This window comes from Furipterus horrens, unplaced genomic scaffold (genome assembly GCF_987537825.1).
Source record: "Furipterus horrens unplaced genomic scaffold, mFurHor1.1.pri manual_scaffold_1, whole genome shotgun sequence".
NCBI lineage: Eukaryota > Metazoa > Chordata > Mammalia > Chiroptera > Furipteridae > Furipterus > Furipterus horrens.
Genome location: NW_028327171.1, coordinates 155,252,207 through 155,276,346, shown reverse-complemented (window position 1 = coordinate 155,276,346; position 24,140 = coordinate 155,252,207). Strand labels below are relative to the sequence as shown.

The following is a 24,140-nucleotide window of genomic DNA, read 5'->3' as shown; positions in this document are numbered from 1 at the left end:
TGGGCATAAATTAAAGATTAAACATGAGCCTCAAGTTGCCAAGGAATTCTTTAAAGAAATAAATGTGCAATTAAATTAAATAGGACTTCACGTGTGATCATGATTATTTTCTAGTCTTCCTATCTGTAAAGTAATTGCAAAGTAACTATGATTCTATCACTTAAACATTTCAATACCATATCAAGAGCGAATGTATTGTATAAATTAATAAAATATTAACAATAATAACTAACATCAACAATCAACTTATCACAGCCTTGGCAGCATATTACATCTGTTGAACACGTACAACTGCCAAGCTCTGGGCAGAATGCTATGGGTGAATTCTCATTTCACCTCAACCAACAAGAATCTTTTGAATTAGATGATTATGTCCATTTTATCGAGGCAAAGGAATGAGTCATGAGTCATATCATCTGCCCCGAATCATGAAGCCAATCAGTGTCATTCAGGAGCCATGCTATCAAAACAGGAAGACCCTAACATATTTTAACAACACACTACAACACTGAAAAGTGCCTCCTGCATGACGCTTCATGGAATTCATTGGAAAATGCATTTAATGCAGAGCTAACTTCTAGGAGTACCACTCATCCAGGGTCATAGATGATGAAACTGATGCTCAGAGATGTTAAACAACTTGCCTGAGGTCACACATCTCACGGGAGGCAGGGACATGACTGGAAGTCAGGGAGTCTGGCTGGGGTTTGGGCTCTTCGCTCCTACGCTGTCGCCTCCGAAGTCTCCTTTAAAAATGTCCAACTAATCAAATGGACTGTGAATGTGGTTTTTGGGTAAGAGTGCAGGAAAACACTTTCCTTCTCCTGAGTAACTATTAAGCTTTCTCCTACAGACTATAAGAATAATCTACAATAACCCTGCTCCCTTCTAACTCTGGACACATGGCCCTCGGATGCCAAAACAGTGGCTCAACCTAGTGAACATTCAGCCATGATGGCAGCACATGTGTGCTGTCCCTTGTGTCCTGGTCCAGACTATTTTCCCCTTAGTCTTACACATATCATTTCAAATAAGGCGCTTCCAACCCTTTGAGGAATAATGTGTGCTATAAATACCGTAAATTCAATTTGAAAACAATTTCCTAAAATGTGGATGACATGAATCACATTTCATCCAGACTTTGTTCTAAAAATCTATCAGCGGATTGCAGCTCTGTGCAGCTGTCACTTCTGAAGTGTGCTGACAGTGCTCACATTCTTGATAGATCCCCTGACGCACCGAGTTATTTAAAGCGCGTGCAGCCTGCCGCTCTCCCCCGTCTCCTTACAGGGCTGAGCGTTGGTGCTCAGGGGCACAGTGACATGCAGGTCACCATCTGGGGTGTCAGTGTAAAAAGGGGTGTCTTCACATAACCAGCTGACACACAGATCCCATCTCAAAAGAGAAAAAGAAAGGAGGAATCCAAGTAGCATTTCAATGAGAATTTTAAAAGGGTCTAGTCAAGGAACAAGTATAAATGACCCGTGGACAACAGGGTGCGGATGGACTGTGGGAGATGGGAGGTGGGTGGAGCAAGGGAGAGCAAGGGAGAGCAATGGGGTAAAATGGGACAACTGTAATAGAACAACAATAAATAAAAGTGGAAAACAAAAAGAATCAATTACAGTTCTCCTGGGGGTGGGGGGGCGGCAATGAACCATCTGTAGCCCCAGGAATGACTGCAAGACCAACACTGTTCATGGGTAAAGAGGCTCTCAGCTACCAAAATGTAGACATGTACAAAAGTTTTTATGCCGAAAGCAGACATTTGTTGTTTTTAAATGATTATAGAGGACCCACTCCCCAGAACGATGTCCGGCAACAGCGACACGATGAGGTGTGGACAGGGTGCTCGGAAGGGGCCCGGCTGCCAGGCGGTACCCCTGAGGCGCACTCGCTGGTCCCCAACACGCCCCGCCCCTCCCCCTTCCGTGCCCGGTGGGGCAGGGATGCCTGGGCTGGCCGATTCCTGCTGTCCTCTCAGCAGCAGGCGAGGTCTCCAGAACATGTCCCTGGCAGGGCCAAACCCCGGGGTTCTACTAGAGCAGCAGGAAGGGGACAGGGTGCAGACCAACCCAGCGCCCTCAGTACTCACCCCCAAATCAATCCCCTCTCCTGTTAGGGTGACCCCCACACCCATCACACTTTTTCCAGAGCCTGGGTTACCCCTCCCCCTGTGTCACACATTACCCCACTCTGTTCTTCCACTTACTGGGCTCCCCGCCTCTCAGGGTCCCGTGCAACCCCCCCTCACACTCTCCAGGGTTCTGTGTTACCCTAACCTTTCCCTCCCCTTCTGAAGTCCTGGGTTCCCCTTCTCCCAACCATCCAGGAGCCTGGGTTCCCCCCACCCCATCATGTGTTACCCATCCCTCACAGCCTCTGGGGTCCTAGGTTAACCCTCTTTTGTGCTTTTACACCAAAAACAATCAAGAACTTCAATCTCTGTTTGGACTGGCAGAACCCTGGGTTTCCACTCATCTTACTTTTCTTAAAACAAACCCTGGCAGAGAAAGGAATGCCTTGACAGGTGTTTTCCAACAACAGTGGCAGAGAGATGCACAGGACGTCTAAAGACATCGAGTCTCGAGTCCCTTAGCTTTTCTCTACAAGATGCATTTAGCAAATTCCTTAACACAAATTCTCCACGTGCCCCAACAAGCAATGAACAAATGCTTTTCCTTCCTGTCTTTCCCCTGAAATTCCACCCTGGATATGCATACATATGTGAATACCAAACTCAATCCAGTCAATTTTAAGTTTACTTTAAGTTCTTACCAAGTAACAGCCCTGCCTTCCTCCCCCCAAAATACAGTACGATTCAAACGACCAAAGGATCATTTCTAACCCAACCATCAGGCCTCCTGCTCCCTGGGTGGGCCCACTGTGCTCTGGGGCAGCCTTGGGTGTGATGGGCTCAGGCACCCAGGGCCGGGCCCACCTGCAGCTCAGAACTGAAGGACACCACCCCTATGGGGGGATGGGCAGACCCTCAGAGCAGGAAATTAAAACAGAGCCGTAAAGAAGAGAGTGAAACTTGGAAAACATCAAGGAGGAAATGCAACTATATTTCATGGTCCAGGGAGGAGACAGGCGTGAGGACCCTCCCCCCAAGACTGGCCTGGAAGGGCCCCCACCCCAGCTGCTAGGCCTCAGACTCAAGTTCCAGGGGTAGCCGGGTCATGTCCAGAACTCTGGCCAGAGTTAAAGAATAGTGAACTGCAATTAGCATACGTGCTTAACTGAACTGCTTCAACATGCTTTGGAAACAGAGGGCTATGTAGCTACATAACCTAGTCCATTTACAGTGGTCAAAATTCAACCCTTCATAGAAGGAGAGGCAAAAAAAAAAAAGTGTTTTTAACAGCTTTAGCAATAAAACAACAACAGTACTTATAATGACTAAACTTCTTTGGAAAGTATTTGCCAACTGAAATCTTTTACCAACTAAAATAGCACAGACAACACAAAGGAACACGTCCCAGGAAGTATGTCAGCCACACGCCTCACACGCCCTGTTGGAGCACCCCTTTCGAGAACTGGGGAAGGGCAGTGGGGGGCGCAGTTGGCTGACGGGCCTGCCCATGTGTGAAGCCCGGGACTCCAGGCCCATTGGCAGACCAGCGATAAAGCAGTAAGGAGGATTCCCGAGCAACAAGTGTGGGGACACAGCACATCCCAGGGCCTGCAGGCTGGCCAGACGAGGCAGTGAGCAAGATGTTCTGGGCACAAAGATTGGGGGGGTGGCTATCAAAACCCATTCTGCCTTGTCAATGGCGCCCACACCCCAGCTGGTTGCTAAAAACTGTGTTCCCAAAGAGGCAGTCCAGCACCCAACCACACTCGTGGCACGTGTGTGGCGCTGGGGACAAGGCATGCATTTCTAAGCTGGCCTGGAATCCAGCAGGACAGGACCTGCACACTCGGACAAACACACGACACCAGAAGAATGGCTCCTTCCCCCGCGCCTCCCCCCCACAACAAAACTTCTACCAAAATATCATGCAAAGCGAAAGGCACCTACCCCCAAAATCGCATGGCTTTGTTTTCTATAAGTCCACTTGTCTACTCAGCCAACACCTACGTGACACGCACCAGACTGGGCAAGTGGCTACCAGGGTGGAGAGCACAGAGAGACAGCATCCTCGACATCACAGGAAGTCCTACTGGGCAACACCAGACTAGACACAGTCGCCACACACACAGGTGAGCACAAGAGACTTCTCTGCCTTCCTGAAGCCCACAATTTGGGCAAAATGGCCTTTTATCAAATAAGCAACAGCAATAAGCAAATTTATAAGTGGCAAGTGCTATGAAGGGAAATGCGAAATGACCTAAAGGAGCAGAGGTGGGGAAGGCTTTGCTTACAAGACAGACATTATTTGCACATAAACCAGCAAGCACTTAAATAGAAGGGCCTCTCTACTCCTGCAAAGAGAGAGAAGTTCTGACCAGAAACAGAGGCAGCAGGCGCCCAGTCATGAGAGCTGCCTGGAGTCTGGAAACACAGTCTGACAAGTCACAACAGCACGAGGCCAACAGGCGAGCATCTAGCACCTCTGACCATTTCAGGCTGGGCTAATGCACATCAAACAGCGGCCTGGGAACAGTGACTCTGTGAGGGCGGGACTTCCGGGAGCCGGCACTTACTTGTCAGGGCCATGGAAGGCCTGAAACAGATGACACAAGCATCTGATGGGCTCTTGTCAAGTCCCAGGCTGCCCAGCAGCCATGAGACCGAGAGTCTGCCCAAGTCTGTGAGTGTCACGAACAGAGGGCCTGGGCAGGCAGCAGGGCCGAGCTGCAGGGGAAGAGACACACCAACGAGGCTGGTCCTCAGCAGCCCCGAGCTCTGTCCAGTGGGCCCCCTGCTCCTCCGCCCGAGTGAGCACGTGGAGAGGCACAGAGGAGCCACCAGAATGCAGACCTGGTTTTGAAGGGCTGGACTCTCAACATCAAATAGACATAAAAAGCAAATGGCCCCAGTGCTGGTGAAAAGGGCCTTCTCTCTTTAGAAGAGATGGAAATAGTCTAAGATTTCTAAAAGCTGTAGATTTGCTGCCATAAACTCTAAACTAAACACTGTTATTATGTTAGATAAATGCTTGTAAAATCTTATATACTTTCTTATCCCTTTAAACCTGAGACAGGAGCCATCCCCTTTGTGATGACGTCCAACGACTCTGGGTCATCAGCAGGGGGGCGCGCACGGTACTAAAGGTGCTTGATTGTCTCTACTCCCACCAACCCCACCTGGACTGACCTGAGTGACCAGGGACCTCCTGCAGGTCTGCCGCTCCCTTGCCCCCTCCTCCCTGCCTGTCCACTGTCATCACCTCTCACAGATGACCTGCTACTGCCATTTGGCACTAGGCATACAAACACTTTGCAATGTACAGTACGTACACACACTGAGACTGCAGAGGTCTCCTCGGGCAGAAAAGTGGAGAAAGGCTCTGTGCATGGATTTAGTGTCCTCACTTCTGGGCGAGGCTGTCCCAGAAGGACAGGCAGGGAGGGAGCTGTGCTCCAAACTGGGCGGCAGAGCTGCACAGAAAACAACAGACCTTCAAAGCCCCGCAGGTGAGGAAAAAACAAACCCAGGAGACCCTGCCTTGTAACCCCGCCTGCTGCTATTTTAAAGCCAAGCTGCTCATAGCTGAAGCTATGCTGACAGACTTGTATAAACTTATAAAAGGGCTCAAAGACAAATAATGAACCGCATTATTCATCCAGAGCTTCCAGCTGTTCTGTCATCTTCCCACGCTCCACAAAGAATCAGAATCGGGATCCTGCCCTCAGGCTGTTGCGGGAGACAGCGGAGCTCCATTCTAGTGTCTGAGACACAAAGCACCACTGCCCACACCCAGGAAAGAGGCCCACACGAAACCAGGAAGCGAGACAACTGCTTTGGCCTCCCAGGGTCCCCAGCAATCAGAGGCAGAGCACAGAGCAGCACAGTCCGGCCCGGAGCCGCCAGGGGCCGCTCAGCGGGAAGAGGACACTGAGCTAACGCGCCTTCCCGCCCTCAGTACCCGGGCCGTCTGTGCCAGGGGGCATTCGGAGTTGGGTGACGTGGATCCTCATGGCCGAACCCCAAACACAGCCCTCACGACCTGGGCAATGCCCCAATTTGCAGATGCTCTCTCACTGAACACTTCCTCTGCAAGATTTCAAAGCACGACCTTCTTTGACAACCACAGACCAGAAAATTAGGAGGATCTGGGGTAGCAGACAATGGTGGTCATTTCTGAAGGAACCCAAGAGAAAGGCAGCAGACAGGACATGCAGAGAAGGCAAGACTGACCTCACTGACATGCAGTCCAGAGAGCCCACGGGGCCCTGTACACCTAAAACACAGTACTAAACACTGTTGATGTAAACAAATTTTTTTTTAAATGTCCCTCAAACTCTTGGCTGATAAACTTCACCCTGAAGCCTGCTGAGGAAGGGCGTGAACTACTTCTAGGTTGTAAAGTGGCCTGAAGGTTATGCTTCGCAAGGGTGGGACTGAGTATGCTTCATCTTTTCATTAAGACCAACGGGAAGTCAATGGTTTCTCTTCCACGTCTCTTCAGCTATCAGCCTAGCAGATTCGCATAGGTGGGGCGACACCCAAATCCTGAAACTCAGGGTGGGTCATCCAGAGACACAACCACCGCTCGCTCCCACAGAGCCCTCAAGGCAGCCCTTCTCTGGGTTTTTCTTCCAGAAAGGAAAATCATCTTCAGTATTAAAGGTTGGAGATTCCCATTTGAGCTCAGTGTGTGGCATTAACTACTGCTAGCACCAGCCCTCACTACCACCACGGCACCTCTCAGTATGTGGCCCCACAGGTGGGACACTCACAGCGGCTCTCTGTCCTGAAGCCCCGCGTCACCTGGCGCGGCTTGGGATGCCTGTCATGAAACAGAGTCCTGGGCCCGCAGACCTACTGCATTAGGATGTCTAGCCACCAGGGGTTCTTTTCATTAGGTACATTTGGACAAGATTCCTCACTTCACCACGATCCTGGAAAGCAGACACTGTTTACCTCATCTGACAAGGCGGCAAAGTAACATGTCCTAAGTTGCTACACTAGGCAATGAAAAGGCAGGGATTTGGAGCCTCTGGCTAAGCACAAAGTCACACGCTGTCCTACTCTGCTGCCCAAGGTGGACGTGGATGGAAATGTTTCTTTCCCCAAATTATTGAGCAGCCTACCATTCAAACAGCAGACCCTCCATATCACCCTGCCCAGGCTCTGTAGCTTCAGCGTCATCGCAAGATGTCGATTCAACATGGGAGGAGACAGATACCGTGTCACTCCCGAGTCGGACTGCACAGCCATTCTCGGCGGTGCAGATAAGACTCTTAAGAAGCTACACCATCGTCTCTCGAGACGGACGGCTGCCGACGACGACGACAACCATTCAAATGTATGTGTGTGTGTGTGTGTGTGTGTGTGTGTGTTGGGGGGCAGGGCAGGGCGCAGAGGAGACTCCGTAAGGAATTAAGGGCAATATTGAAATCCACCCACATTTAGCCCTAAGCACAATCGGCCCTGTTTGGAGTCCTGCACCCTCCCTGGAGCCAGGGGCCGGGCCACCTCCTCCTGAAGTAGGCCCCTAGCACTGACAGCCCTGGGTGGCAGCCCTGAGGGAGGGCCAGAGGCCGTGAAGTGCAGGCCTGCACCCCACCCACCTCCAAACTCTCTGAGGCTTCTCTTAAGTATACATTAGCTGATACGCTCTACACACTACCATTTGGCTCGTTAGGAAGTAATTCAGAAGCACATGGAAACAATCTGCACAGGAGAAATGGAAGTCACGTACACTATGTCCCCACATGGCACACAGCCTGGGAACACACATGAAACACTCCTGGCTACATCTTTTCAACAACGACTCACCCATTGAAGTCTTACATTCCAATGCCAACTCAGTCCAACAGAAAACTTCAAAGCAGCATTCTCCACATCAACCTGACAGGCAAGCAGCTCAGATCTTCATGAAGACATACTCACTGTGGCTTCCCTCTCACAGGTAAACACACATCCCCACAGCAATGGAAAGGGACTTGGTAGCTTGCCTCCAGTATTGTAAGTAGGCCCCACGCCCAAGTCCTGATCCCACTCAACAAGGCCAGCCACGGCCTTTCTCGCTGAGCACCTTTGATTCATCAGAAGCGGGGTGGGAAGTCCCTGCCCTGCGCCCAGCAGCTGGGTTAGGTTAAGAGAACACCTTATTTCGGTAAATTTGGCTGACATTCATCAGATACATTATTTCTAGCTGACATTCATCAGATTAACAGGAACTGCTGGCCTAATTCAAAATGATTCAAATGTGATATGCTTCTAGAAAAGTTTTACCACTCATTTTGAAGTTTTAAAAGTGCTAAGCTTCAGGTGCCTCATGATAAAATAACAGGATGATATGTATCTCACGTCATTCGTAAGAAAATGAGGCTGAAATGGGGGCTCAAACACCAGGCTGGTGCAGACTGTGAGCCATGGAGCCATAATTACCTGTTTCTCCCCACAGCGTGTCGGTACCATTGACGTCGACTTCATGCTCCTTTTCCAGTCCCAGCAAGCACTGGACCACCTGTCAGGAGTGGCAAGGGGAGTTAATGAGTTCTCATAGCCATGTGTGCTTATTATACCCCTTGTATCAAAGCAGAGAGTGTGTTGTTTTTTCGCCATGATTATCTCATGCTGCACAAGGAGAGAAAATATAATGAAAATCTTCCCAAGCATAATTCATATGCTTTTCACACTTTCACTTTGAGAAGAATAAAAAATTTCAGCAACGTTGTTCAGGATTACAGGTACTCAGAATTTTAATGAATTTCAGCATGACCCAGATATGCCAGCCCCATCAACAGAGGACCCAGGAGACCACATGGAGGCCAGTTTCTGCATAAATCACCAGAAGATGGTGACTCCATCTTCACAAGGAAAGAAAACAAGGCGATATCTATCTTTTCAATAAAATAAAATGAAATAAATGATCTTGTCCAAATGGTTTTTGTCCTGACAGTGCTGCTCTTCTTTTGTACACAGGGGAGGAGGCAGAAGGCGTGGGCTGTGGGCATTGGAAGTGCCTGAGCCCCGAACCAGAGCCAGGGCACACCCTGTACCACTGCAGCAGCAGGAGAGGAAGGCAAAGCCGTTCTCTGTCTCCCGGTCTGCACCCTTTGTGGTAGGCTGAACGACACCCCCAAATACATCCACGTCTTCGTCCCCAAAACCTGGGAATGTCACCTTCTAAGGCAAAAAGGAATGTGCAGATGTGATTATGAATCTTGAAATGGGACAATTAACCTGAACTACCCACGTGGGTATCTCATCTATACCTGATGTCACCACCACTGTCCTTACAGGAGGGACAGGAAAAACATGTCAGAGGAAGGAGATAGGAGACAGACGCCTAAAGTGATGCACTGAAGACAAAGGAAGGGGCCACAAGCTAAGGAATACAGGGGCCTCTAGAAACCAGATAAGAGCTAAAAACCCTTCCTCTCTACCTCCAGAGACAACACTGGCTTCCTGGCACCTTAATGTTAGTTAGCCCTAGGACCTCCAAGTCTGTAAGAAAATAGGTGTGCGCTGTTTTAGGCACTGAAATCTGTGGTCACTTGTTACAACAGCACTAGGAAGCTAATAATACGCCCTTCCAGCTTTTTGGTAAATGAATCCTGTCCTTTTCCACGAAACAGTTACTGGCTGGGCTGAGGCTGCTTTGACACAGCAATCCTCCCAGCCAGCTGTACAAGTTGAGTTTATCATAAACCTATTATAACACATCATTTAACACATCTTTATGAAATATGGTTTTCTTAATGAAGGATTTCTTTCAAAACTTTTTACATATAAGTTGACTGGTATTGTTCCCTATTTTTGTAAATCTCTCATGTCCCTCTTAAGAGAGCTGCATTCTCTTACGTTTCTGCATTCAACTTGTCGCAATATATTGTGTTTGAGTATTATATATGTGTGTTTTTAATGTGTGTGTGTCCACATGGGTGTGCATGCTTTAAATGCCAGAAGTCAGCCAGCCAGCTTTGCACCCAAATTTACTTTCTATCATTGTGGGGAAAACTCTTACCAAATACTGGCAACTCTGGTTGCTTGAGTATAATACAGAGTGAGAAATACATGGAAGGGAGCAGGTAAGATATTATTAAAGTCACAGACACACTGGTCGGGAGATGACAATTAAACCTTCACACAGAGGCCTGCCAACATCTACCAGAAATAAATGGTCTATGGCAAAGCTCCTCAACCTTTCTGGCACCAGGGACCGGTTTCATGGAAAACAATTTTTCCACTGATCAGGGGGCAGGGGAGATGGCTTTATCACCTGCCACCAGATGCAGCTTAATTGTCACTTGCCACTCACTGATAGGCTTTTGACATGAGTCTGCAAGCAATTGATTTATTGTCCCTCACAGGAAGGGTGTGATGCCAATGCCCTGGACCACGGTTAAACATAGTCAAACCAACTGCTGATTCCTGAAACCCTCATTTTCTTTCATCTCTTCCATGCACCACAGGCTCGTACTCAGAAGAAGGTGACGGGCAGAAGTACCCACCCCACTGGACTACAGCTTCCAGATTCCCAAGAAGGAATCTCGCAGCCTCACTCACCGAGCCGTGGCCCATGCTGGCAGCCGCCGTCAGTGCCTGCTGCAGGGCTTGGCTCTTCTTCAGTGCGCCGGGCTGGGGAGGACCTGCCGACCACTCACAGCTCAGCAGGTACTGGAGAATGTCACTGTGGCCCCGCAGTGCACTGTGGACCAGCGCACACTGGCCTTTCTTATCCAAATGGTCCAACTGGAAGGCAGGAGCAGGGACGGTCACACGTTAGCATCACCTTTCTCGGAGGGCACCGGTGCAGCAGAAATGCTGTGTGCAATCCCCATCCCACTGCATATGTGCATGGGGTTCACGTCCCAAAGTGTCTTCCTGGACTACACCAAATCTCCATGATGAATGCACTGCTCCAGGTTTTAGGTGCCCTTTGTAGAAATGGTTGTCACAGGACACCCTCCTGACTCCCTGTGTCTCTTTAGCAAACAACCTGGAACTCTGAGTTCTTTGGGAAGCAGGTGTGAGGACACAGACCAAAACCTCAGCCAAAGCCCTGTGTTTACCAACTCTAGTCCCTTGAGTGGAATATTCTAAATCTGCTGTGACAAGCTTCGATCTGGGGAGCAGAGCAGTTCTTTAGTCACTACACCAGGAAAGTAGCAAAAAGGAGGGATCTGGAAAACCAGTTCTGAATGAGGAAGGGAGAGACTCTGCATGGCGCCTGATTGGGGAAGGTGGCCGTGTGCAGGAGGGCAGCCAGGGACAAGTCAATATGTCGAGTGTGGCTACAAAGCCAGGAAGGCCTTCTAGCCAGAGTGTCTGAGTCTGAGTACCTCCCGAAGGTGCAAAGGGAGCAGACAGCATGTCACTCCTGGTCTAAACTCAGGAATACTAGGCTGGGAGAGGAGCATGGAGTCCAGCTCTCCTTGCTTGCAAATTCTGGGGATGCTCTGACCCTTGTCCTCCTCCCACAGATCTTTCAGCTGGGATGGGAGGGGCCTGCTAGCCTCCAAATAAAGCTAAGTCACATTTTAGATGTGGAAATGGAGGCTTGAGGATGTGTACTAACGCGCCCACTGGGAAGGCTTAACAGCGACATCTCTCTTCTTCCATGAGCTAAAGTTCATCCATCCCAAATGTTGTGTGTTTGAGAGAAAAACCAAAAAGGCTCCCATTGTTCCTATAAGCCTAATGTCTTTTCTTTAACCTTAAATATCCTAATTAACAGAGACAAATACCAGCTATCCATTTCTATTGTTATTTCAAAAGCACGTCTCCCTCCCCTGCCCCAATGAAATGCTTATAATAAACCTACATAGAGTTTACTGTGCACTTAGCACTGTTCTCATTTAATCTATCATCACTGATAGTCCTATGGTAAACATATTTAATAATAATGTTAACATTTGAATTTACTTAAAACTCACACAACAGCCCTGTTGTTTCGCTCATGTTACAGATGAGAAGCCAGAGGCATGCAGCCTCAACAGCTTGCTCGATGTCCCAGGGGGCAGTTGGAGAAATGAGGATTCTGGGCTAAGACCCACAGAACTCATTTTATTGTTAAAAAAAGGAATAAAATGAAATAAGACATGGAAAAAGGAAAATCAAACATTTAAATCTTTTCAACACAACAGTGCTGTGTTAAATTCTGTGATAAGTTCTAGGTCCACACGTGCAGGCTTTTGAACAGATGGTCCTACTCATGCCACTGGTGGCGAGGAACGTGCCTGGAAGCCTGCGTCCCCTGGGACAATATGAAGCAGAGTAAGGGCTTAGGAGCAAAACACACGGCCGCTCACTCTCCCAGGCTGTGCACTCGAGCACCCACTCAGGCAGTATCACACGGCAGTGCCTGAGCTCCATCCTTTCCATTTATGGGGCAATTTCTAGTCATTGCAATTCAACAAAGTAGAGACAAGGGAAGACTAGCCCAGTCAACAATTCTAATGGGGTATGATGACATTTCCCCACCCACCAGGGAAGGCTGCTGCTTACCTCTGCCCCCTTCTTGATCAGGAGACACACCAGCTTCATATGGCCAGCAGCTGCCGCGTAGCAGAGGGCGGTCATGCCGTTCTCCGACATTCCGTCCAGGCAGGCGCCGAATTCCAGGAGCAGAGTCACCACTTCCTCATGGCCCAGGTGAGACTGGACACACAAGATCGGCGCGTTATTTAACACTTCTGTCCTGTAGTTCACGTTGGCTCCTCCCAAAATCAGGAGTCGGCTCACCTGTTGGATAATGTTCCCCAACAAGATTAATTTCTTACATAATTTTCACAACATTTACAACTTTTTAAAAAATCCTCATCAAGATGTTTATTGATTTGAGAGAGAGAAAAAGAGTGGGGAGGGAGGAGAGAGAGAGAGAGAGAGAGAGGGAGAGGGAGAGAGGGAGAGAGGGAGAGAGGGAGGGAGGGAGGGAGGGAGAAACATCCATCAGTTGCCTCCCACACGCACCCCAACCAGGGATCAAACTCACAACCTAGGTATGTGCCCTGACTGGGAATTGAACCCACAACCTTTTGGTGGATAGGATGACTCTCCAACCAACTGAGCCACCAGCCAGAGCAACATTTACAACAACTTTTGTGGAGAAGAGCAGTATTCTCATTTTAATCCAGAGGTTCTCAAACTTGAGTGTCTACCAGTGTTACCCAGGAATGTGTTCCAAGTGCACGTTCTTGGCAGCGGGGATGTAAAATGGTGCAGCAGCTATGGAAAGAGAGCAGAGGTTCCCTAAGATCCAGCAATCCCACATCTGGGTATATATCCAAAGGCACTGAAATCAGGCTATCAGAGCGATATCTGTTCTGCCACATTCACTGCAGCATTATTCACAATAGCAAAGAGCTGGAAGCAGATTGAATGTCCTTTGGTGGTTGAATGGATAAACAAGTGTGGTATGTGCATGTGCATACAATGGAATATTACTCAGTCTTTAAAAGGAAGGAAATCCTGGCACACGTTCCAACATGGATGAACCTTATGGACATTATTCTAAGTGAAATAAGCCTGACACAGAAAGATAAATACTAACTATATGATTCCTTTTATGAAGTACCTACAGCAGTCTGATTCACAGGGACAGAAAGTAGAATGGTGGTCGCCAAGGGCTGGGGCAGAGGGAAATGAGAGTTTTTAATGAGTTTAAAGATTTAGCTTTGCACGGTGAAAACTTCTAAAGATCTATTGCACCGTAATATAAATATAATTAACACTACTGAAGTCTACATTTAAAAACAGTTAGGATAAAACAGAGACTAAAGGAATGATTACCAGGAGGGAGGGGTGAGGAGGTGGGTGGAAAAGGGGAAGGGAAGCAGTCAATGATACTGTGATGGGTTTGTATGGTCACAAGTTTACTAGGGTTAGGAGGTGACACACTGTAACATGTAAAAAATGTCAACCACTATATTGTACACCTGACACCAATTAACTAATATATACCAACTCTACTTAAATTAAAAAAAAAAAAAGTTACAATAGTAAAGTGTGTGTGTATGTGTTTACCAAAAATAAAAGTAAAAACATTTAAGAACGTTTTAAAAGCACATCCTCAGGCTGCATCTCCTGGACTTCTGAATCACTTCAATCCAGGGCTGGGCCTGAGAATGTGCCTTTTTAACAAGTTCCCAGTTTATGCTGATGTTGTTGGCCTGGGGTCCAACACTTGAAAAATCACTGCTTAATCTAAATAAAAACAAAATTCATGTTTCTAGCAATGAAGTAGTCATCACAGGGTTAAATAATTAACACTGAGATAACACGGGCAAAGGTAAATGCGAACATTCTCTCTTCTTCACAAGGAAGTGGACCTAAAGGAAAAAGTGGAACACGTGAAAATGCTCATGCCCTGGGACTGTTGGCAGCTCAAGACTCCTAAAAAAATAATCTTTTTCTAATTACTGCCTCCACCACCCACTAAACTACTTGGATCCAGATATGAGGGGAAGTTTATTTATAGATTTTAAAATAAAATCACTGAATACCTTATGCAAATTATAATTCTACTAATATCTTATGCATTTCTCCAATCACTGAAAAAAATGACAGTCCTTTAAGATCTATTAAAATGCCTCCTGCATTTCTTCCAACAGTTCCCCTCTAGGGTCCCAGCCAGCATCCGCAGCCCTCCCCCCGCCCCACAGGCCCTGCCCGGCCTCCAGGATGCCCATCAGCTGTGAAAACCAGAGACTGTGTCGTTCATTTGACTAGAGTCACAGGGGATCATTAAACGATACAGAAAGATGATACGTCATATAAATTTCAAGTTATTTCAAAGATGAGCTTCCATAAGAGTAGCTGACAGAGGTTTTACAAATTGATAGAAATTAACATTACTAGTTGGTGAAACCACGATGTGGAATAGTGTGACAAAGTAAAGACTGGCTAGAACCCGAGTGTAAACTTGGAAGTGTCCTAGTTGCTGCTGAAGCCTGAACCCCATGTGATCCAGCACCCTCTCCACCCTCCTCTCCAAGACCTGTCCCTTCACTTCTCCCACTTCAGCCACACTGGGCCCAATGTTTGTCCTGCAACAATGGCAAGCAGGCCCCATCCTCCTGGCCTTCACCTTCCCAGTTCCCTCTGCCAGGAACGCCTTTCCTGTAGATGCAGGTGACAAAGGAGCGCTTCCTACAGGCCTCAGCCCCACCCCTTTGGGATGTGCACACACCTGTGCACACACAGAACCATGCCCTCATGCACATGCATCCACCCTAGGCACTGCCCCTGCTCTCTTCACACCCTATTTTCCAGCTTAGCCCACTGTGCCAGGTGCTGGCTGTAAGAGGCCAGAGTTCACAGAGCAGAGTGGCAAACAAAGTCCCCCCATGAGAGGATGGCCCAGGCGTCAGAGCCTCCCCACCCCTAGGACATCAGTCACATTTCAGGAAGGACAGGTCACGTGGACAGCTGAGGAGACCCCATGAGCCAGCACCCGCCCCGCCGCTTACACCCAGCAGAGGGGATCCTTGTTTAGCCCCACCCAGGTCAGCACCAACTCAGCCCTGAGCCTCCCACCGCCAGCCGGCACTGGGGGAAGGGAAGGCATAGAACACACGGAAGAGAAATCAGAGGTGTCCTTGTGCCAACAGTGACATTGTACACATGACCTAACCCTGCCGGGCCAGCTCTGCAATCCTGCATGTGTTTCCTCTTAAAAGCAACGCCAGACTCAAATATGATTCGAAAGAATTTAAAATTGTAAGTGCTAAAAAAAAGCAAGGGTTTTTTAGAAAATGATTTCGCCTTGAACAATTACCATTAGTAATGGAAAGAATAGGATGATGCTGGTGAAATACTTAGGGATTTTTGAATGGCTGAGGAAATCGATGCTTACCAAGAGGATTACAGGAGAACCCTGGCAGCTTTTTCAGAACTCCCATAACACTGCATCACTGAGAGGCATGCCAGACTCTGGTCACCACAGGACAGGCAGGGATAGTTCGTAAATTCCTTGAGTGACCAGCCAGTTCCCCTTCCCTCTCCCACCAATCCCAGCCCCTCTTGAGATCCATGAGCCTAAGAGAAAAAGAGGACGGATGAAATTGTCTGAGTTCTCAATCAGCCCCGTAACTAACTTGCTGGTGATTCTCAGAATATCACTCAAACTTTCTGTGCTTCTGTGCCTCCTCAGAAAACAGCCAGTAGACCACCCCATTCTACCCAACAGGTACTCTTTGCTAACAATGCTGGAAGGTGTACTTTCAGTATTGTCTTACTGATACCTCACAAGACGTTACCTGGATGGCATGCACTTAAGGGCAAAGCTTTCCTAAAGATGTTTGTCATCAATTCATACCTCATCTGCTTCCTGGGAAAAACATTTCCATCATGGTGCAATGCTACAGGTATTTTTACCACTTAACCCCCAAGAGGTTTGTGGATCTTTCCCTAACCCATGGTTCTTCACCCTGCTGCACACTGAAACCACCTGGGAGCTTGGAAGTACCCAATTCCTGCGCCCCATCCTTGGAGATTCTGCCCTGACAGGGGCACCCGGGTCCCCAGTGGTTCTAGTTGGCAGTCAGGGCCGTGTGTAAGAGACAATAAATGCTGTGGAGCAGGGGCTTGCTCTTAGCCAGGTGTGCTTCCAGCTCTGTGATTTGGGGCAAGCTACCTATAGCTCTCAGCCTCAGCTGAAAAATGGAGATGAAAACAGTTGCACCTCACTGGGTTGTTGTGAGGATTAAAAATGAATGTGACACACACACACACACACACACACACACACAGAAACATTAAGCACTTAGCACAGTCCTCAGCATCCTAGAAGTGCTAAAAAGGTTTTCACCGTTATCATTACAATCAACGTTCACAAGCTCTTCAGAAGGGGCAGGAGCCCAGATCCCTGACTGTGAGAAGATGGAAGCGGCAGGTCCCTCCTGGCACCTGGCCACCAGGGCCTGGTCTCCCTGGGCTGTTCACCAGCACAGAACAGCGGGACACCTCATGCTTATTCGAGAACAGACATGAGTCACCTGCTCAGTCCCCCTTCATCACCACCAAGAGACACATCCACATGTTTTCAGTGCCCACAGCAGGGCCTCGGTTTCTAGAACAGAGACAAAGCACTAATAAAAATAACTCACTTGCCCATGTGATACACGCCCAGTATTTTTCCAAGAGCTGTAACAGCCCAGTGAGGTTTCCCATCCACTATGAGACAGGCTCTTTTGTTACCTCAGTTTCACAGGTGAGAAAACTGAGGCTCAGGGGCATGAAGCACACATTATCCCGGGGCATACAGCTAATTACTGCCACAGCGCAGTCCAGCGGCATAAGCAGCAGCCCTACCTAAGATTACTCTGTGTTCAAGGATGGGGTTTAAATGGTTCATCCTCTACATTTTCCCCAACTACATGGGAAATTTCCAACCAACATCAGCACAGTCTCCTTGGATAATATTTGGAATATTTGCAATATTATCTATAAACTTCTGGGTTTAATGAATGGAAGGAGATAGAAAATGGGGTTGGGGGTTGGCAAAGCAAGGTGATCATGAGGAACACGAGAGGCACCGGCCGCACAGTCAGCAAGTGTGAGCCTCAGTTTCCTCAACAGTATACGGGAGGTTCGCATCCATACAACCACTTTAAACTAGGCACTGCCTAACTACCACGCAGAATGTGACTGGATCTTCTCCACCAAGCGGGGCGTTCACGCCTAGCCCTGTCTCTTCTCCTCCCTGCCTTCAGCTGAGAGGAGAATCACAACCTGAATCCTCCAGTGCCCACAGCCTTGGGAAGCCCGTGGCTGGCAGCCAGTCCGATGGGACAGGGTGAGCAAAACAGCCAGCGGGACGGGAGCCTGGAGGACAGGGCCCCAGGGGGCTGGCCAGGGCCTAGGCCGCACGCTGCTCGCAGGGCAACGGGAGAGTCCATTGTTAGAAGTCACTGGCATGCCATTAAAATTAAAATTCATCTACCAAGACATCTTTCTGGAGCAAAGTCGCTTTAATTTACCAATGTGACAAACTGCAATTATTGCTCAAAATGACATCCATTCCTGTATGACAACATTTAATACTCTCTAAAAAAAGTTCCTTAATTGCATGCATAATTTTAAATTACTGTAATTTGCTCAAGATTCTGTGAAACCCTTTTTTATTTTTTTTTCTTGAAAGATAAAAGGAAACAGAAAGATAACAGAAAGCCTCAAAATCCTATAACCAAGTTGTAGAATTTGGGGGACAGGGTAGATGTAGGTGATGCTGGCGTTCTCTAAAATAAAGTAAAAATGAACAACTCTTAAAAGTGCAAGTATGTAAAGAGCAAAGTTCATAATCCCAGGAGGATCAAGTTCATTACAGTGCTATGCTGTACTTTTTGATTTACTGACTTAAAAACTCATAACAGAGTATGATGATTCCCATTTAATCCTCTCCATACTGGAAGATTAACTTCTGTGCCCGCAATTCATTTAAACAGTAAAAACAGATATTGCCGTTTTTATTATTTCTTTCTTCTTTGCCATCATTATAGAATTTTCTTAATTATGGACAAGCCAAAAAGTATACTTTTAGCTGAAAGATGAAATAATGTTATTATACTAAACTCAACCCCATTTCTATAAAATTAAGTAGAACAAAAATTCTTAATACAAATATTTTATCACATGAAGTCTAAATGCAGCTGTGCTCTCCACCTTTCTTTCCGAGTAACTCCATCTAGAAAGGAAGTGCTTCCCTGGATCAGAAGCAACAGCTTGCAGCTAATTCCCCTTAACCACGAAAACAGCTCCCCTGTCCATCTGCCCAGCTCAGTTGAGACACAAGCGCTCAAACCTACAGGTCTGGAGAGAGGTGCACTCACGCAAAGGAGCCCGGCAGAGCACAGGCTCCTGAGAGCGGTCCCCCAGGGGGCTCTGCTCCCTCGCTCCCAGCCAAAGGGCATGGCAGGATGAGATCCAACGTGCCCCGCTGACCAAGAATGGGAGCCCAACAGGGGCCTGAGTCCCCCTGTATGAGGCGGCACCTTTATCTCTGCAAATATCCTGTCTGCATGGCCCTGGGAGGCAGTGGTCTCTCTAACTAACATTAAGGCCTGTACTGGGCAGCGGAGCCCCTGAGTCACAGCACTACAAGGAGGTCCCTCTGACACCCATGTGTGTCAGGAAGTGGGGCTCTAATGTACAGCACAGTGACTGTAGTTAACAACACTGTTTCACATATTTGAAAGTTACCAAGAGTTATCTTAAAAGTTGTCATCACAAGAAAAAAAAAATCTATGCAGTGATGGATGTTAACTAAACTTACTGTGATGATCATTTTGCAATAGATACAAATATTGAATCATTAGGTTGTAATATGAAGTTACATTTCAATTTTTTTAAAAAGAGAGAAAGAAAAATTACACAGGAAGGCAGGGAAGGGAGAAGAGGAGCAGAGCAAATACCTACAGAGCATGGGAAATGCTCTGCCAGCCCAGATCCCCAGGCGCACACCGAGGGTGTGCGTGCTGAGTGTAGGGTGTGCAGACAGAAGGGGAGAGGACGTGTAGACGTCTCTTGGGGGTGTCCACCGGGAGAGTCCCCCTAGCACCATCTCTGGGGCATGTGCCCCCTTCCCAGGTGAGTTTGATGAACCCAAAGTGAGAAGTGGAAGACATGCCCAGAAACTCACAGGGTTTCCTTTGTCCTCTGCTGCAAGACTGTTCTCATGGAGGTGACTGACAGGGAGACCTGACCTCCTGGGAATGTGCCTCTGAGCCTCTGCAGGCCGCCAGGCGTGCCAGGGCTTGCAGAGGAAGCCCTGGAGTCTAGCAGATGTGTCAAGTGGGTGAGGAATCAAAATGTGAGAACATTTATGATCTCATTTTGCTCTGCACTGGAAAAGGTGATTGCCGACTGCCCTAACGTAAAGCAGCGATTCCCATACTTGCTGGGAATTAGCCCTTCTCTGTGGATTTAACCAGGTACTTGGGCTCTGTGTGCTTTCGATTCTTAGGCTGCATTAAAGGAGGAAAGAAAAAAATCTACTTTGATTTTTTTCTACATGACAGAAACTGACCAAGACTGAGGCTGCTCAGCCGTGGCCGACCCCGATACGCTTTCCACAGTCAGAAACACACACACGAAACCTTTAGTGACAATTGTCCTCTATGCACATATTGCTTTGTGTCATTCATCAGTGTGTGATTTCCTATGAACCATAGAGAGACAGCCCAGATTAGAAACTCGGGATACTTAAAAAATCAATTTTCCCTGGAAATCTCCCTCTGACCTTTGGTTTCCTTTGTGAATTGCTTCCTTATCACATCTGCTCTGAAACAGCCACCGCAAGCTCACACATAGCGGCCCCCGACCACCCGCGTCTTCCTGCCAAGGGAAAGCTAAACTTCTAGAAGAGAAATGGTGATAGAGCTTTCAAGTCTGTATGATTTACATCAGGAAAGAGCATCATCAGAAGCTCCTCCATCTCCTCTGGCCACCACCCAGGGCAGGGGAGGGAGGGCTGTTGGGGAGGCAACAGCTGGCATGGGGCTGGGGGCTCTGCTTCTCTGTGCAGAAGAGTCGCTTGCTCACCTTGACATTGGGAGTATAGAGATTCCGGAGGGAGGCGAGGGCAGCAGACAGTCCCTCAGTGCTGTACCCGATCCAGAGGGCTTGAAGGTGGCTTGAAGAGACTCCCGTCTTCTTACTGAGACCCTGGAATTAGTCAGAGACAAATCAGTCTCAGCGTCTCCTTCCCCACCTGCGGCATTGGTCTAAAAGCGGGTACGCCTCAGAGCGTGCAGACACAAGCTGACACTCGGTGCAGCTGTGACAAAGGCGGCCTGGACCTTGAGCCTTCCCTCCTGAAACTAAGGGTCAAGGAAGTAACCTGCCTTTCCCACCTGAACTGTAGGCCTGGAGAAAGAGGTGGCAGATGAGGAGAAAGTTCCTTCTCTTTATAGTTCTCCAGTCAATCAATGGAAGAATAACTGATAAAAACATCACTGTTGTGTAACCCACAATGAATGAATGAATCCAGGCAGAGACCTGGAATGCCTGATGGCAGCACCGCAAGAGAAGCAAGAACCCCCATAGAGAATTATATAGAGTTTAAACTCTGGCTGAATAGTTATCATGACACCCTAAGGGGAAAAGAAAATTCAAATCTGATTCTGATTAAGCCTCTAGATACAACTACCGAAGTCTAGAAATCTAGAGGAAAGAGGAATATGTTAAACTAGATCATGAGAAATAAGAAAATCCAGGTGGTACAAAACTAGAGGTCAAGTTGAACTTGATTCTAAATTCAGTAAAATAAATTGTCTGACTACAAAAACACACAGACTATGGATCAAGTAACTCCCAGTCTTTGATAACTAAGTCACAAGGAAACAAAAGGGATTGAATGAAATAGAAACTTGAGATGGAAAGAAACTTTAAAGGGACTTAAAGGGGAGTAAAGGAAACTTGAGTGATTATAAGCCAGAACAGTTGTTACTTTTAGGGAGAGGGAGGGGCTGTGTTTGGAGGGCAGTTCATGGAGGGCTCTGAGAGGGCTGATAAACTGTCGGAAAAACCTCCAAAACCAAAAACTCAAAAAGACTATGAGGACGACAGCGAGACCCGTCCTCACAGTGGCGTGTGTCTCACCTTGAAAATATGTGCCTTCAGGATGTGGTGCCCGAGCTCCATGGTCTGCTGGCGGTTCAGCTTGCCCTCTTGTCTCGAGAACATGAATGCCAGGAGAGCGTGCCCATTCCTGGGGCCAGAAACACAGAGACTTGAAACAAGCGGCCCCGCCCCTCCGGCCCTGTGGTGAGCACACTGCCACACAAACCCTGAAATCCCGCACTTCAGCCTCACCACACAAAATGGTGGAGAGCTGCCTCTTTACAAAAGACAGACGAGGCTGTTTATTCTTCAAGTTATTTACGGGCTTCCTCTAGATCCCCCATCTCCGTGGAGTGACCCGGAGGGAAGCCCTAGGACCTGGCAGGTCTTTATCTTTGGAACTGTCCACTCTCTGTCCCTCATCCATCCCTCTGTCGTCACCTTATTTATGTCTGTCACAAAAATGTAAACTCTATGAAACTAAGGGTCTTGTCTAAGTCACAAATGCCCAACACTTAGTAAGTGCTCCAATGTCTGTTTCTTGGATGGATGGACCGACGGATGGATGGATGCACAAATGGACAGATGGAGCAGAGCCAGTACAAGACCTGGCACTCAGGCCTCCCCTGAGGATAATCCCACTGCGGTAAACATGGGCCCAAGGGCACAGACTTACAAAGGGAGGGAAAGAAAAACCAGGCCCTGCATTGCAACAGGTTGTGATCAGAAACACCTAGAATTCTAGACTTGGAGGGAGCACAGGTGGTTGTGGGGGGAAGAAAGCCAACATGTATGAGGGGGCTTGCTGTGTCCGGGCACAAGGTGGGCATTCAACCGACACCAGCAATGAATCCCCCACTAACCACTCCACGGAGCAGCCGTGCTACCCACTCTCCCTTTCATGTCTGGAATGCATTATGTCTCCCGTGGACTCCACGCCTTTGAGCAAATTTCTTTGGAAAAGATGCTAATGGTTAATTACTCCAGCAACAGTGACTTCTGCACAGTGTGCGTTATTTTCATTTCTATCAACCTGAAAACTGTGAAGTGCTGAATTTGGGGGGTGGGAAGCAGGTATTTGTGGATGAAAAGATAAATGTTATGAAGAAAAAAAATACATTCTCCTAAATGTGTTTTCTGATAACTGCTAATCTCAATGATTAAAAGTATTCAGGATTTCAACAGTGTTCATCCAGATGCATCCTGTTTCTCAAACATGCTAAAAACCACTCCAGAGATGAGGAAACAAAGGCAGGCACTGAGCGATTGCTTTTTATACTCTAGGGGAAGGCATGACTCTTGGCCACATTGCGCCTAAGTGCCCAGTCCAATGTCTTGTAAGGGCCTGGAGCTTTCCCATGAATACATCACCCAGTGCTCCACACATGTACTTTCCTCCAGAACCTCAAGCTTGGGGCTCCCCTCTCAGATGAGAGCTTCCCATGCTCCCACCTCTGCTGCTCCTTTGTTCCCATGGAAACTGCTCTCTGCTGCCTTCACACCCTCCCTGGTCCCTATCCATAGGCTAGTCCCAGGGTTCCACCTGGTCCCAATCACTCCAGCCACAGCCACTCTCCCAACCATGACTCAGCCGTCCTGTTTCCCCGACTGCTAGTGCTGCGGCCGGGCCAACTGTGTCCGTAACAAAAGCATGCTGGCCCTTACTGGTGACAACCATGCATGTGTCGATGGCCAGGCCAAAGGTTTCCAGGGCTCTCAGCTAAGCACATGACAATTCAGCACACAATTGCTGGATACCTGCACTCCCTTATATCAATCTACTTTCTTCCTTTCCTCCTGGTTTCAGGGTCACATTCCCCCTTCTAAATCTACCTTCACTCACGAGTCTGTTCCTTTTGCAAAGCTTATACACATTAAGGTTTACTTTGTGCCAGATGCGGAAACTTAACTAAACTTTTTCTTTAACCTGTCACAGTCCTGTGTTTTATGATTCCTGATTTGTTTACATGGTGAAACAAGAGGCCTGAACAGTTGAGGGATTTGCCCAAGATCAAATGGCTGGTGAATGCCTGAGCAGAGGTTTGAACCGCAGTCTACCCAGTGTGCGAGCCCTGCTGTTAGTCAGCAAAATATGATTCTCTCATTCATTGACCTGATCATCAACATCCCCCTGCACCACACTTGATACTGGGGATTCAGTGGAACACTGGAAGGTGCTTCCTCGGGGAGCTTTCAGTGACTGGAGGAGATGCATGCAAACGAGATGAAATTCAGCTAGAACAGTGCTGACCAGACTCCGTGAGAACACAAAGGCTGCAAGCTGCCCCCTCACTTAGCCCCCATGCCCTTGCATTTCCAATTTCTCCCGCTTTATGGATTGTTTTCCCACACTTGATGTTTCCAACAACGTCCCAATGTCCCATACGTTAAAAATAAAAACAAATCCTTCCCCACACTAAACCACCCCAAATCTTTCCACCCTTCCACTTCCCAATCCAGAATATTGGCTCTCTCCCTTTCACTCCTCACAACCCAGTGGAAGGAGTCCCGAAAG

General features: G+C 48.0%; 1 protein-coding gene across 1 annotated transcript in view; it reads right to left on the bottom strand.

The window, feature by feature from the left end:
• The window catches only part of TANC1 (tetratricopeptide repeat, ankyrin repeat and coiled-coil containing 1), a 220,805-nt gene that overhangs the window by 19,135 nt on the left and 177,530 nt on the right, over window positions 1-24,140 (bottom strand). The window contains exons 15-19 of the mRNA XM_090280133.1: window positions 21,665-21,773; window positions 20,606-20,728; window positions 12,572-12,808; window positions 10,631-10,816; window positions 8,507-8,585 (exon numbers count right to left, since the gene is read on the bottom strand). Coding sequence (XP_090136259.1) covers window positions 8,507-8,585; window positions 10,631-10,816; window positions 12,572-12,808; window positions 20,606-20,728; window positions 21,665-21,773 — 734 coding nt within the window. The remainder of the gene's footprint in view (window positions 1-8,506; window positions 8,586-10,630; window positions 10,817-12,571; window positions 12,809-20,605; window positions 20,729-21,664; window positions 21,774-24,140) is intronic.